This window comes from Chanos chanos, chromosome 1, assembly GCF_902362185.1.
Source record: "Chanos chanos chromosome 1, fChaCha1.1, whole genome shotgun sequence".
NCBI classification, from domain to species: domain Eukaryota; kingdom Metazoa; phylum Chordata; class Actinopteri; order Gonorynchiformes; family Chanidae; genus Chanos; species Chanos chanos.
Genome location: NC_044495.1, coordinates 20,407,488 through 20,423,300, shown reverse-complemented (window position 1 = coordinate 20,423,300; position 15,813 = coordinate 20,407,488). Strand labels below are relative to the sequence as shown.

The 15,813-nt window shown below is 43.1% G+C and overlaps 1 protein-coding gene across 1 annotated transcript in view; it reads left to right on the top strand.

The window, feature by feature from the left end:
• The window catches only part of cog5 (component of oligomeric golgi complex 5), a 70,847-nt gene that overhangs the window by 14,870 nt on the left and 40,164 nt on the right, over positions 1-15,813 (top strand). Inside the window, exon 7 of the mRNA XM_030780345.1 lies at positions 12,725-12,855. Coding sequence (XP_030636205.1) covers positions 12,725-12,855 — 131 coding nt within the window. The remainder of the gene's footprint in view (positions 1-12,724; positions 12,856-15,813) is intronic.

Here is a 15,813-nt window from a genome sequence, read left to right as displayed (position 1 = left end):
AGGAGCTTGTGTACCAGCCACAACCAAGTAGCTGACACCTTGGCAGGATGTCATAAGAGCAGACCATACTTTGTCCTTCCTTGTGAGTGCTGTTCCCTGCCTCTGCAGCACTCTCTTGGTCCCCTCAGACAGAAAGTTTTTTTTATATATATATATACATATATATATGCACTACGTTATGAAATGATACAGAGCCAAGGATATGGAGGGGAGCTAAAAGTTGATGGAAGTTTTGGCTTAGGCTCGGTCGAGCCCAACCATGGTAAAGTTTAGATGATCAAAACCTTCAGATGCCCCAACTATCCCTCAGTTTCCCTCATTCACTATGACTGGTTGCCAAGGCGGATTCAAGACAAACAGTTTGGTAGATGTTCAGAATGGCAATGTATTCCTGTGCAGGAGAAGTCTGTGAAAGGATGTGTAACTCAAAGACATTTGTTCTTCTGAGCGTGGGAAGTGTTTGTGCATTGTAACATCCACGTGGTCAGAACATGAAAGCTGTCTTGTGTTCAGACCTCTCTGAGGCCTTTTGTCTTTTGTTTCGACAAATTTCTCGTCACAAAATTGATCAGGGACAGCACAGCAGCCCATCCTTGGAGGTCATCCACTTCCCACAGTGTTTACTCACAGCAGAGCAGGTCACCGGCCTCAAATGTAAACACATTTCACCAAAGAATATTGTCTGTCCAAACACCATCAGGCTGCAGTAACAATCACACTCATCCTGGAGCGTCCCAGTGGGGTCTGAGGTAGACGTCTTTTATCCTTCAGTCCGTTTAGTTCAGCTCTCGCTGCATCCACCCTGTAATCCACCTGAGTAAATGACACTGTTCAAACTCCGTCAACCCACCAGCACAGGATGAAGGGACAGACAGAATAGGGAGAGAGGATAGTAATCACAGCAAGGTCAATAGCTTTTGAGAGGAAGGAGGTTCCAGATGCCAGCTGTCCGTTTGCTTGTGGCCTTGAAGGTTTCTATCTCATCTTATTCATAACAGTGTAGATGAGGGGGCACTGATTGGGGAGCGCTGTCATCCGTAGTGCTTCACACTCATTTCACACCCAGGGTCCTGGAGCATAGAGAGAGCAAGAGTAAGAGAGTTTCTCTGCTTTGACAGCAAGTACATTAAAGTCGTTTCTGACCTTGAGAGTCTCCTAAGGGTAATGTCATTTAATCCGGTTGTACAAATTAGCTACTTCTAGTTGCTTGTTCTCTGCTTGACTAGATATTGAATTGTTATCATTTTAACACAAATTTATACATCCCTGATTCTAACAGGATTTTGCTTACTTTATCTGGAGAGACAGTGAAGATTGCAGGATGTTCGCTGCATTGTTTTATTCCCAGTGGTGGGCTACACTGTTTCCTTTTGCTCATGTGGATCCAGTGCTCTGTGTCCCTGAAGGTGCTTCTCATGTGTTGGTTTTGACTAACTAGTCTTTAGCTTGTCTGTTGTTCTGTTCAACCAGTGTTTTTGAGCGCAGTGGACAATACTAACAAGAAAAACACATCGTATTTTTACCATTCAGCAAGCCTGCAGTTTTCAGTACTCCAGAGATTAGTGGCAATACATGGCAGAGACACACAATTTCAGTCTCTCTCTCTCTCTCTCTCTCTCTCTCTCTCTCTCTCTCTCTGACTCTCTCTTTGATTCTTCTGCTGGCTGAGATCTAAGTGATGATGTCCAGAGTTAGTTTAACCACAATACCCTTACCCTTCACAGTCTTGTTAATCTATGAGTAAATTTACAAAATAGTTTGAAGGTGTATCTATCAGTGTACTGGCACTAATGCAGCATTCACTGTTTTTTTGTTTTTTTTCCTTTATACAATACATCGGAGTCATAGCTGCCTGCAGGTCTTTCTGGTAGCGAGAGATTAATGTGCAAATGGTGAGGTGCTCACAATGTGTGCTCATGCATCTTTCTGTTTTCACTGGAAACAATGAACCACTCTCCGCTTTGCATCCAATCTGAAACATGTCATTACATCTGGTGTGTTCAAATATCTTTTCAGCTACCCTTACTCACTCTTAGCTGACCCTCTGGAGTAGTCCTTTTCTTTTTTCCAAGGGATTGCATTTGACCAGACTTTAGCTTTCCAAATTTTTGTTTTATGCATGGATTGCAGCAGATACATAGAATATTTCAGCATTTGTGCTGAGTGTAGTACCCTTGAGCTCCTTACCGTGCAGCAGTGCTGTAACAGTCCTGTTGCCGTCTCCTCAGTGTCTTCTGTGAGTATGTGGCCGGGTCGCCCAGATATTTTCCAGTCTAAGGAGAGACATGCTTCAGAGATCATCCGAAGCATGCTGTATGGAGAGCTCTGTTATTTGCTGCACTCCTCCTCTCCTTCTTTCTTCCATGGAGAATTTCTGTTGGAGGAGGGTGGGCTAGCCAGGGAGATGGGGGTTTAGTGCAGCCCGTCACGGAGGAACACTGACAGTCCTGCTTCTCTCCTCTTCCCTCCCTCCCTCTCTCATTCTCTCTCTCATCATCCCTCCACTCAGTGCACCCTCTCTAAAAGCTCTACCTACTCATCTCTCTCTCTCTCTCTCTCTCTCTCTCTCTCTCTCTCTCTCTCACTCACTCACACTCTTGCTGTCTCTCCTCCCTCTATTTCTCCCTCCCTTTTTTTCTCTCTCCCTCCCTCACCTTCTCTCTGTCTTCCTTCCACTCACTCAGTGCTATGGTTTATAGTGGTCCACCAGTTCCTGATTGGTCTCCTGTAATAGATTTAACTCTTTCCTCTCCCATAACTCTCAGACCCGTGGGTTCTCCCACAGCGTGAGAGTTGACGTCTGTTATGTGTGCGTGGTAGTGAAACACATCCCAGTGGAAGCCTCTCTCTCTCTCTCTCTCTTTTCCTGAGAAAGAGAGTAGGCAGGAGTGAAAGCAGTCTGAAATAGCACAGTGCAGCACCTGTTCAGGATGTGAGTGGGTCTGATTGTCTGAGTTGGGTGTTTAGGCACGTTGTCATGTTGGCATGGTTTTGCAGGTGTTCTCTCATTTAGCATGAACACAAGAAGACATGTTCCTACAATACACTGTGGGGATTATAAACTGTGTCTGGCCAGGATAATGGTATACTGGGTTGGAGAGCGATATGCCCTTCTTACGGGCCTGTGCAGGTAATTGTGTCATCTGGAAAACTCCACTGACACTCTGTCACTATCTCCTGTTGCCATGACGATCTTACTGGAAGCACATCCGACAAAGTAGAAAGGCTAATGACCTTTGGACCAACACGGTGTGGCTTTGTTTTTTTAGAATAATTTGATGAGTTTTTTTTTTTTTTATTTCATCATCAGACATGCAAGGTCTTCACTGTCTCCTGTTTTTTCCATTTTGTGTATTATGTCATCTTTGTCACTGAGACCACTCACTGTTCAGAGAACTGGAATTCTCTGTGGAAAACATTGAGGGGAACCTTAGTTGTGGTTAGTAGTGCATCACTGAATCTTGTGTGCTTTAACAAAGAAACACCTTTATTAGCTCATAAAAAAGCAGAAAGAACTGACGTGGGGGGGGGGGGGGTGGACGGACGGGCGGACGAACTGACGAACTGAAACTTGCCCTAAACAGAGAATGTACATGAATATTTGATACTGGCATTAATATTTCAACCCCACATCCAACCTGTCCCATGACACAAGAAGGTTATTTTTTTATCCCCTTCAGTCCTTTCTCTTGTTTCTCCAGTGAGAAGAGGGGGAAATGTGTGTGTGTGTGTGTGTGTGTGTGTGTGCGCGCGTGTGCGCGCGCGCATGCAACCGTGCGTGCCTGTGTTCGTGTGGTTGTGAGTGTGCTCCTGCGTACACATGCCTTGCAGAGCTCAAATGCAGTATTCCTGGTCTTTCCTGAGCAGTGCCATTCAGCAGTGCTGCATGCTGTGCTGTATCAGCAGTAGTCCAGCCATAATGGTGACATGTCTGTGATGATGTCACTGTTCGCCATACAAACGGCCATATTGACCATGCTGCTTCAGCATCAGCTCTCTGTGTGCCTGGTGCTTATTGAGTGGTTGCAGTGTTTTGGTGGGGTCTGTGTGAATTAGTGACAGGGCTGAGAGAGGCAGATGAGACCCCAGGTGGCAGGGTGAGAGGAGCGAGGCTGTGGCTGGGCTCTGTGCATTGAGATCACAGCTCAAAATGTTTTAAATGGGTCTCAGCCGGGATGGTGTTGAGCAGAGTCTCCAGATACCAGAATCTACTCAGCTGTGTTTCCTCCATCTGTCTGTGCCTAGCCTCTTTTCTCATTCTATTTTTTCCTTTCCTTTCCTTTCCTTTCCTGTTTTTATCTATCAACGGTACTCCTTTTTTTTTTTTTAGCTTCCTCTGTGACTCACTAATAATGCTACTAATAACTGTATTGATTAATACAGAAATTGGACGTTCTCTCTCTCTTTCTTCATTTAGTTATATTCGTCCATTTAGCATATTGCCATTTTCCTCCTGAGCAAAGGGATGAGTATAAATTGTTCAGGTCTGTTTTTTCCCACAGACAGAGAGATTTTCATCTATTAGAATGTTACCTGTCCTCAAGTGATTTGTAAAGTGTCTGTGTCTTGGAGCTCAGTTTCAATTTTTTGAATGGCCTGCAAATTTTAGCATTGCTTTTAAACTTTCAGATGTGTTGTTTTATCGAATACTCAGAATAAATGTCTCTGGAAACCAGGGTTTCCGCTAGGATTTTTTCTTCGGTCCGGTTACCGGAAAGGATTTATTTTACTGGACAAATTTGAAACTTACCGGTCACGTTTCAATAACAGTCTATGTAACAAACAGAAATAGGCTATAATGTACACCTAGGCTGATGAAAAATGACAACGACCTCAAATCAGTTTGACTATTTAATGAATGGTAACGATTAAGAAAAACGAACAGTAATGATTGAGAAAAACCTCAACATTAGCCGCCAAAATGTAGGCTATTACGAAACATCTGTAACCTGTGACATCTATATCCTGTTTAAGAAAAAGGGTAGGCCTACATAGCCTACAGGTTACCAGGTAACATTTTATTTTTCCCTATTTTTCATTGCAGCAAAGTCCTCTGCTGCTAACTTGAAATCAAACGTGTCCAATGTGTCTGTGCAGCATGCAGTGCTGTTAATAGGCTGTTACGCTGTCAAAACACAAATGTCTTGTTTAGGGATAGCCTTCGTTATAGCTACGTTTTGTATGAGCATTATTACCGGACATTTTGACCAGCAAGTTTTTAATTTATTGTTTTTTATACATTTTACCAGGCAAAAACCAGTAATTACCGGCTAACGGAAACCCTGCTGGAAACAGCCAAAGCAGAGGAAATTAATACGAAATTTTAAATTTCTCTCTTTCTCTCTGTCTCTCTCTTTCTTTCTCTCTCTCTCTCATTTCTATTTCCCTCCCTTCCCTTATTTCATCTTCCTCTTTCACATTGCTGGTCTGGTGGAGCTGTTCTTAGTCACGTTCCCAGAATTTCACAACAGGTCTTTTCACAACAAGCCTAATGCAGAGGAGAAGGCCAGGAGTCAAAGGTTGTCCAGTGGTAGGCTGCATCCTCAAATGACCAGCGGCTGATTGGCTGTCCACCTCTCTCTATCCCACCCATCCTCTCACAGCTAAACAGATGTTTTAGAGCTGCCTGATCTGAAACTGGAGTGGTAGCTTATCCAGACACTCCGGATGCTGGAGCCATGTAAACATCCTATCTGAAACAGCTTCGAGTCTTTTAATCTTCTCGAATTTATCTGGGTTTGACACTCATGGTCCCTTAAAAAAGCTGGATGAGTGTTTCAAGCAGTATGTACTGGGCTCTTTCGATCATGCGTGACGTTCGTAAATATCCTTAACCATGCACTAATGTGGGAAACAGATGGTTATGGTGATACATGCTTAATTTCATGAGGTTTTGAGCTGAGGTGATAGGATATATTGCTTGTGTATATTTCTTTATGCTGTGTTGGTGAGAATTCTAAAAACTCCAGATCCAAGGTAACTAAAGCACTGAGGATACAAAGTGCTGGGAAAAGCACTTTGTCTACGGGCTTTGTCCTGAGGTGACGGGGTAAATTTATGTAGTTTTCATCTTTGTGTCTCCCATGAACACCTGAACTTTCCAGTAAAACTCTAGCCGAATTGGCAAGCCGTTGCAGGTCCACTTGAAGTGATGTGTGTACATATTGTTTTCCAAGTAACAAGATGTATCGTTTGTACATTTTGTTGAAGTTTCACGTAACCAAGGTGTCTCTTTAACTCTTAATCACCACAAAGTCCCTTTGCTGTGGCAATAGGAAAATCTGTCAGCGTTCTGAGCATGAACTGTGTGTGAAAACAAAGTGAGGAAAGAGCATTGACTAGATTCCAGAAGCTTTCGCTGTATAAACAGCAGGCTCTCCTTCAGTCTCTGAAGGGATAACATGCCGCCCTAGGAAGGGAGATCACGGCGTGAAAGCAAACCCAGATCACCCACACTGAGATTTCACCACAGGGGATTAGTGTGGTTACAGCTCTCCGCCATCACAGCAGAGCATGCTGTGCAGGCCGCCCCTCCAATAGAGCGCCTCACTAGGCTAAAGCCTCAGAGTTCACCGACTTCCTGTAGGAGTCCAACATGTTTACGTGTTCAGGAGCAACGGAGAGGAGACGAAGAGAGGGAGGCATGGGAAAGGTCTGTCCTCGTCACAATGGATGACCTTCAGATGACTAACAAAAAGCTCTTCCCTCTCTTCCCTCCCCCCATGGGCCCTGCACATGTCTGATCTTACTGGAGCCTCAGCAGCCTCAGAGAAATAAATACTGTTAATAGAATCTTTATACTGATGGTGACTCATGGTCTGACAGTAAGTGTAGTGTGGCCTTTCTTTTATCTCTGACACTTCGTTGGGGGAGAGGACAAAACCATTAGAACCATAAACTGAATTTGGATTGTCTCTCCAAAACTACACCAGACTGTTTTAGTCAGTTCTTTTTCAGTTCTTTTCCTGGACCAGCTTATTTGTTCCAGCGGCCTCATAGTTACCGGCCCAAAATCCAATGCACACTAAGTACGCATACAGAGACTTGAATCCAAACATCCAGTGAATGGTTTACATGGAACCAAACATTCACACTGATCTCTCCTTTCCTTCCTTTTATTGTACTAATTTAAATCAGTCCCTCTTCACCATGCAGAAACCAAAGAAGTCATTACGCCAGTGCAGCAGTTTCTAAGGTGCTTAGCTGCTTATCAGTAGGTTACGTTTATGTAGCGTACAGCTGTGGGGTGGCATGCTTTCATGGTAGTGGTTAATGACTGTTGAATTACGCCTGAAGATGCCGAATGAGTCGCTGTTGCATGAGAGGTCTTTTCCAGTCCTGTATGAATATACTCAGTGCCAGTCACACCCAGAGTTCCACACAGCTTTCCTCAGTGCAGCATTTTTACAATGTCGCATCGGGACACTTTCCTTGTGTCCTCTGCTGTGCTGTATTATCACTGTCTCCTCCTCCAGTGTGTGAGGGAGCAGTGAAACATACAGGAGGAGAAGAGAGGGACATTACGGAATGAGCTACTGGGACCCCAAAGAACCTTTTCAAAGACCATCAACCAAGCCTGACTGAAGACCGAGTGACAGCTTGGGTCTCGGCTCTTGTACCTGAGTACATGATTTAAGCATGATTGTTGGAAATGACCTTGGACAGCTACTGATCGATCATTTACTGTCATTTCTATGCTACCCTGAGAGGTGGAGAGAGAGCAGTGGTTATGTGACTTGCTATTTACCGATGATTTAAAAGGCTCTATTGTGACTTAGGCTCTCAGCACAGGTGCCCTGGAACATAGTGCCTTGAATGATGCAGTTTTCTCTGACATGGGAAAACGTCACATGTTATTTCACAGTGCTGTAAAGAGAATTTATACTCATTTTATTTCCGTAATTCACACATGTGCTGTTCTCCATTTTTCCTTAAACGCGACACGAGAGATTTCCTATTATTACTGAGTGTACCGTGGTGAATACATTTCTTCCGTGGTTGTGACCACCGAGTTCAGAAAATTGAAGAAGTAAATTTGGATGAACAGAGTTAAATTGGATGAAGCTCCATCTCAAGAAATTTACTCTGCTTTCTTTTGAGATATTTACTCACTTTCTTTCCCCAGATATTCAGTCTCTTCTCCCTTAATGCTAAAATAAGGTCTGTCTTAAGCTGCACTAATCCTCCATTCATTCTGTTTTCTAATCTCATAATAATTGGATTCGTTATTTTGTGGAGACCACATGGCTGTTTCTCTCTTGAGCTTGTGCAAGTCCATAATGAATTGACACAAATGTTTCTTATCAGCTTGTCCTTTTTTTCCGAGGTCATGGCTAGCATAGTTTTCTACACTGTTGGTTGCATTTCTTGGCTTTATGGAGTGTCAAGTCAATTTCTTTCTGATTAATGTTGACAATAGCTGTAACTTCTATGAAGTGAATGAGGGACAAACACATGTTGAGAGAGTACACTATGCTGATGCTGTGGCAATGACAACAAAGTTCACCGGATTCATGAACTAATGTAAAATGCCCAGCTCTCCTCTTTTCCCTTTGACATGTACGTTTCTGTCTCGGGCCTTCAATTATGATAATTAGTAAGCAGTAGTCTGCCCCTCTGTTGCTGATCACAGATTTTCTTATTCTCAGAAAATTTGTTAATTATAATTATAGTAAAAATAGTTGCACTGATTGAGAGATTTGCTCTGACATTCACTATCTGACAGTCAGACCTGTTTTAGTCTTGGGTGCAGAGGTCTTATAGTGAAGTTGAAACGGAGATGGAGTGGTATGACTGCGACTTTTGTCTCTGCTGTGGCTTTGGCCTGGCTTCAGGCCTAACTGCAAGAACAAGAGCCAAAACCTTTCCCTCTCCTGTGTAGTGACCACCTGTTCCTGCCTCTTGTCCTCACCATGAATCTTCAAGGTCGCATTCTCAACAGAGTTACATTTCAGAATGAGTGTTTTCCTCAGCGTGCTGTCAGATGCACCCCCTGAATGCTTCCAAATAGGCATGTGCATTATTTTCCCCTTCATGGGTGTAATGACCCGCTACCTTATAGCGTTTAGAATATCAGTGTATACTGTACATTATCTCTAATACCTGTAATATGTCTGCTGCTGTTTTTTTTTCTTCAACCTTTTTTGATTATTTCATCCGTCCTCATGTGACTGACTGAGGGAGATGTCCATCTTAATTACCAGCTAATCACAGTGTTGTCAAGTTATCAACTCCCTTACTGCTCTGAAGACAGGAGGAAGTCCTAAATAAAGGCAGTACGTCTCTTGGTATTTGGTGACAACCATTTCAGAAACAGGCTGATTTTTTTTAGACAAATTGTACTGAATAGGTTGTGTTCTTTTGTAGATCATATAAATGGACTCTTGTAAAAAGCATGTTGTTGTTAAAAGATATTTTTTTTTTCCTGTGTGGGAAGAATAATTCTACAGGTGTTTCTGAGTTTTCATTAGTAGCTCAGCTTGGTTTCTTGGTTTAGTTTGGTTAGACAACTTAGGAAGACTGTTTTGGCTCTTGACACCTTTTTTTTTTGTAGTTCACAGGTAGATGCTCATTTAGTGGTTATGGTTTTTTGGTTTTGTTTTGTGGGTTTATTTGTTCTCCCATATTTTTGATGATGTATGTTTGTTGCTTGTCTTTCTTCCCCTAATGTTGATGTGTTTGCGAGTCTGTCTGCCTCCTCTGTCATGACCCACTCAACACCCCCCCCCCCCAGGCTTAGCCGATGGGCTGCAGTAGCAGGGATGGAGTTGAGGACTCAAGGCACTGGCAGCTGGTCTGAGTTCTCATAAGGTGCTAATGAGAAAAGATGGATGGTGACATTGTTTCACTTGTTGCCACTGTATCACAGTGTGTGTCTGACTCACAAGCAGTCTGTTCAATATGGCGCCTTGGGAGGACACGCACACCTACACAAGGATGAGCTGAACATACAGCATTATGTCCATCCTTTCCTCTGAGTAAAAGTGGATTAGATACATTTCTAGCCATTGTGTCTGCACTCTTGTGCTTGTTTGATGGATCTGGCTGTGACAGACTGGTGCAACAAAGCCACCAATTATATTCCAGTGATCTATGCTGTGTAATGATCTTATACCAAATCTAGACAGTGCACTCTGCTTAATTTGTAACTGTAATTAAATTGCTTGTGTGCCATCCACTCCTCTGTGGTGATGTAATATAGATGTGTTCAGACAGTAGGTGACTTTGAGGCATTGTCTGTGTCTTCTTAGAATGAGGGTGTATGTGTTCATGAGAGCCTGAATGGTGGCCGGTCACTCACCACACACACCTTACTGACAAATAATTGAGCAGATGCAGTTTGCATTGATGGAAAAAAGGTCACATAGGTCCCACAAGAACTGGAAGCAGTTAGAGTACTCACATTGTGGTCATATAGTTATGCAGAGTACTCAGTAAAACTTGAGATAAGATGCCTTGAATAACTCTGTGCTTACTTATTAACACTGACACAGTATGTCCCCATGGAGTAATGGACCACTACATGAAAAAGTGCTAAGACACAGTGTTGACAGTGTGTATCATTGACAGTGATGTAGAGATCCCGGAGCAGACCATCCTTGCAAATTTTATCCATTTTTAGCTTGAGATGGTGGCCAGACATCCATGTACAGACATCAGCCCAGCATGCAGAGATGCAGAGGGTTACTTCAGTGTCTGTGGGGGGAAAAGTAGGGTGTCCCCAGGGTAAGAGTGGTAATAGAGCCCATGAGATAATATGACAGAGCCTTTAGACTTGCTTTGAAAAGAAAAGAGCAGGGGGCTCAGGACAGAGCCTTGTGGAACTCCAGTTGAAAGCATGTGAGAGGGCAGAGCCTAAGGGTCCCAGATCAGAGAGAGTGGAGACAAGCAACTGATGATTCACGGTGTCAAAGTCAGCTGATAAGTTCAGGAGAACAAGGACTGACAAAAAGGAGGGTGCTCTGGCCACTAAAACTGTGAGCAGAGCAGTGGCCTGTCATGGTTAAGGCTATTTTGTCAGTCTGTTCCTTATGTTTCTAGTGTTTCCTTTTCCCTGTGCTCCCCCTGTTGGTTTGTCTTCTCTGTTGTGCGTGTGTGTATTGTGGGCGTGGTCTCTTCACTTTCAGATTGCCTACACACCTGTGATCAGTCACCTCATCACATCATGGTATTTAAACCCTGGTTTTTCATCCACTCGTCGCCAGATCGTTGTTTCAGCCTGTGTGGTAGAACTCGCTTCTTGGTCTCTCTTTGTATTCCATTGGTTTGATAGTTTGCATATCAGTATTTATCTGCCCATTTCTCTCTCGAAAGGATCACCTCCGAGCCACTCCGCACGTCCAGTGTGCCCTTCGCCGGCCTGTCAACCTCCAGCTCCGTCTCCTTAGTCCCTCTACTCCGCCTCGCTCACTTCACCACTCTACAACCTTGCTCATCGTCCGCATCCTTGCTAGCCTCCTGCATTTCCTCTGCCTGTTTCCATTTCCATTCTACAACCTGTCAATAAACCCTCCTTCATTCCAACCAGAGTTGTGTTCTGCGTTTGGGTTTCCTTAGTTGATTGTCACATGGCCGACATCTGTTCTGCGTTGAATCCACACTGAAATGGATCTTAGAGATTGTTCTGGGAGAGGCATGCTGAAATTTGACCGGAGATCACATACTCTAATGTCTTGGAAAGGAAGGAGGGGAGACTCATTGGGCTGTAGAGGAGTTATGGATAAAGCATAGGTTTCTTGCAAAGGGAAGTGACTCTAGCAGTCTTAAGAGGAGTTGAGGCAATGCCTGAGGTGAGTGACTCATTGAACATATGTGTGATGAAAGGACGAACATGAAGACAGAGATCATCTGAAAGAGGGATGTCACAACCAGGTTCAGAGCGCAGGCAGTAGTTTTGTTGTATGTTATAAGGTGCAAGACTGAAGTGGATGAAGTCAGAACATACCTAAGAATGCTCGATATGAGGTTTATTCATGCAGCCATTCCTGTGTTCCCAAATAAACAGGGAAACTTAGGTTAGAGTGCACTCTGGCAGTTTTTTTTTTAATTTGAAAGAAAACAAACAAACTATAACTGATCTGCTTAAGGCTGTGTTTTTAAAAACCAGAAGCATTTGATTATCACCCATAGCACCACTGTGGCTCTGGAAATGTGAAGATTATAATATGCTAATCTTTGCAATTATAGCATTGTAACCTAGCATTCAGTGCTATTACTACGACTACTAGAATGTACCAGTGCTTTGTGTTCTGGCAGAGCACTCTCTTGTAAAATCAATGGATCTGGGCTTTGGAGAGGTACTCTGATGACCCGTGTGAGTACAGCATTCGTACACTTCACAACTGAGAGCAGCACACGTTGAAGTTCACTCACGCCTGCTACACACTCACAAACCCAGCACAAATCACTAGCACAGGGAGGGAGTTTTTCTTTTGTGTTGTTTTTTTCTCCCCCTTTTTCCCTCCTGTCTTCACTGACAGGCTTTGGCAGAGCTAAGAAAAAAAAAATCTAGGAAATGTTACCATGTCTTCCTTAACCTAAATGTATAAAGCTGTATGAGTGTCTATCCAACATTTATCTAGGTGACGTAAGTGAGAGCGGGTTTCATATTTTAATAGGATGCAGCAGAGTCACTGTGGATTTTTTCTGTATCTATTGTGGTTAAATGTGTCTGAGATATTGCAGCGTGTACCATATTTGAATGCTGTATGTCTGTCTGTTGCAGACTACTTGTCTCAGGGAGTCGACTTGTCAGGGATTGACGTCATCGAGAATGACTTACTGTTCATCAGTCGAGCTCGGCTTGAGGTGGAGAACCAGGCCAAGAGACTGCTGGAGCAAGGCATGGAGATCCAGGTACACACACACACACACACACTCACACACACACACACACACACACACACAACACTATTCCACAACGTGTACTTGGCTGGACAGTTAAAAATACATTTCCCTCACCCTCCTGAGCGGGCAGGGTGCAGCACATTCTCAGATCGGTTTCAGAATAACAAATAAAATGTACCTGCACACATTTTAGCAGTTTTGGGTTTCAGAGACAACTGGGCACTGTAATATCAGTGGAGAAGGAGAAGGTCTCTGAGAGAGACAGCAGGTTTGTGACGTCTGTGCTGACGTAATGCTCGCTGTTTGGTGCTCAGACAAGAAGTTTTCTTTTAGGATGTACCAGTTGTACTGATTTCACTGAGCTTACAGATCAACACTTTTCTTTTCTGTTTTTTTCTTTTTGTTCTCCCTCTGTCTCTCTGTCTGTCTGTCTCTTTCCTCTCTGTCTCTCTGCCTCTCTCTTTCTCTCTCTCTCTCATGCACATACACAGTGCTCAATATAGAGCAGATGGCCTAGCATGGCTCTCACCCCATAGTTTACAGACAGTCCTTTGGAGGGAGCGTTGACATTGTACTGCCGTATTACCATGCAACAGTGAAAAAATATTAAGTTATTATACATATTTCAACAGTTTCCATTACCATTTCACTGCCGTTTAATTTTGGATCGACAGATAGGTATTTTTCCTGCTATTTCCTGACTTAATCAATGCAGAGCTTTAACTGGAAACATATGAGAATGAAATACTGTGTACAAGGTCAGTAATTGATCAGTTTTCAGTGGGACAAGAATGGGTTGGTAAAATGGATTTGGAGGACAGCTGAAAAAGTATAGGCATCTGCTACAAAAGCTTTAGGCTTCTGTTCCTCTGATCTGTACCGGTGGTTAACTGCCAACACCCATACCAGGACTTGTTCACCTTGTTTATTTTAGTACCCAATGGTAAGGCCAGCATAAATGCCCTCTCTGTTCAGCTGGCTTTGGTGAATTGTTTTAACGTGTAATTTAGAGGTGTTGATTTTGTGGGTTATGGCCAGTCTCCCTATAGACTCAAGGCTTGAAGGTGTAGACACAGCAGCAGAGACAACATAATGGGCCTGTACTCTAGAATGGAATCATTGGGACATTGAGACTTGGTTGGCTGTAACTGACTGGGCTACTTAGGGGTCGATCAGCTCCACGACGCCATTCATATGTAACACTCTCTGTTTACTGAGCCTTTTTTGTATGTTTGCTAGCATCATTTTATTCAATAGAAGATTAAAAAAACATCTGATGGGATTGCCAGTGGTCATACACTAGTTATAAACAGAGATCAAAGCATTTTTTCTTTTTTTTTTTTCTGTGTTTCGCTCCTCTCTAGTTGGAGGGAATTGTTCATTGTTATTGCTGTAACTATTATAAGAACATAAGCCAAGTAAGTACCATTGTAACTATCACAGAAAGGCAAGCCAAGATGCCAGATACTGTTAATCTTTGGCGCAGATAATCAAAGAGGATCTTTTTACACCTTTCAACAACTGGACACTTGTTACATTACAGTAAAAACAGTAACATTTATACTGAAGGGAAGGAGTCCAGAATGTTTCCAATCTGATTGTGGGAGTGAAGCCCGCAGAGACCTAGCGCATACAATAACTAATCGATGTAGTCAGCTCACAGAGACGAATTTGTGCTCAGTATTTGGAAATCTCATGTCTGGGATATCGATGTATACCATATAAAACCTGGGATAAACCCTGCTCTTTGTTTTCTTTCTCTCTCTCTCTCTCTCTCTCTCTCTCTCTCTCTCTCTCTCTCTCTCTCTCTCCACCACTCACATATTTCAGGTCCCTCAGATGTGTAAAAACTACAAAATTTGTTTCAGGGTTCTTTCTACAGTATTTGCAAGTCGGCAGAGCGCAAAAAAAACCCCACAAACAAACCAAAGACTCTTTACTTTTACTGATGTTTTTAAAACTCTAAATGTCATCAAGACACTCACACTCCCTTCACTGCCCAGCACAGTTCTGGTATATTTAGCCGTGCGTGGGTTATGTAAGATTCTATTCCTGGGGTCTGTATTTCAGTATTGTACTCTTTATATGTAAACGGCACATGCAGGATGTATGGGGTGTTGGAATTATAGAAAATGACACGAGGAGAAATCAAGTGTAGATTGAATGAGCTGTTAGAAACTGTGGGACTGCTACAGAATCTTAACATCATTGTCCTCTGAGGCTCTGACACACTGAACACTTCATTTTACTGTAACAGGTGCTAAAATGGGCTACTCTCAACTCGGCTATATCTGTGTAAAAGCACTAGTCTGTAGCTTCTTAGCTGCATTGTTCGAAGGACACTTGAAGGGGATTGCGTGCGTGTGTGTTTAAGTAAGCGTCTGGGTCAGATTTTACCACTGACAAGCAAGCGTCCTTTAGCAGCAGGGAGAGTGCAGCTGAGTACCATTTCTGGAAAGAGAATAGAGAAAGCATGTATGCGTGAGAGACAGAAAGAGAGACAGAGAGAGAGAGAGACAGAGAGAGAGAGAGACAGAGAGAGAGAGAGACAGGGAGAGAGAGAGAGGAAGAGAGTGAGTGAGTGAGTGAGAAAGTCCCTTTAATTTTTAATCTGCACATCTTTCATTTGAAGTCTGTTTTTAATTCATTGCAGACTCATACATTTATATGAGCAGCTTAAATGGGACAGTTGATGAGAGGTTGTGAGCCATTACTCTCCCCACGTGATGGGAACCATTTATTTATTTATTTATTTATTTATTTAGGGGACTCTAATTACCATGGTAACAGGCTTGCTTAGTCAGCAGAGGTGTATGAAGGTCACGTTATTGAGTAGATAGGATTGACTGCTAATACAGGGCTGAGCAAGTTGTGAAATTCATGTTGCATGCATTGACACAAACTGACCCAGAAAAGTGGTTCGCTCAGGGGGCCAGTGTCCTCTTTCACTGACTCTTATGGGAAATG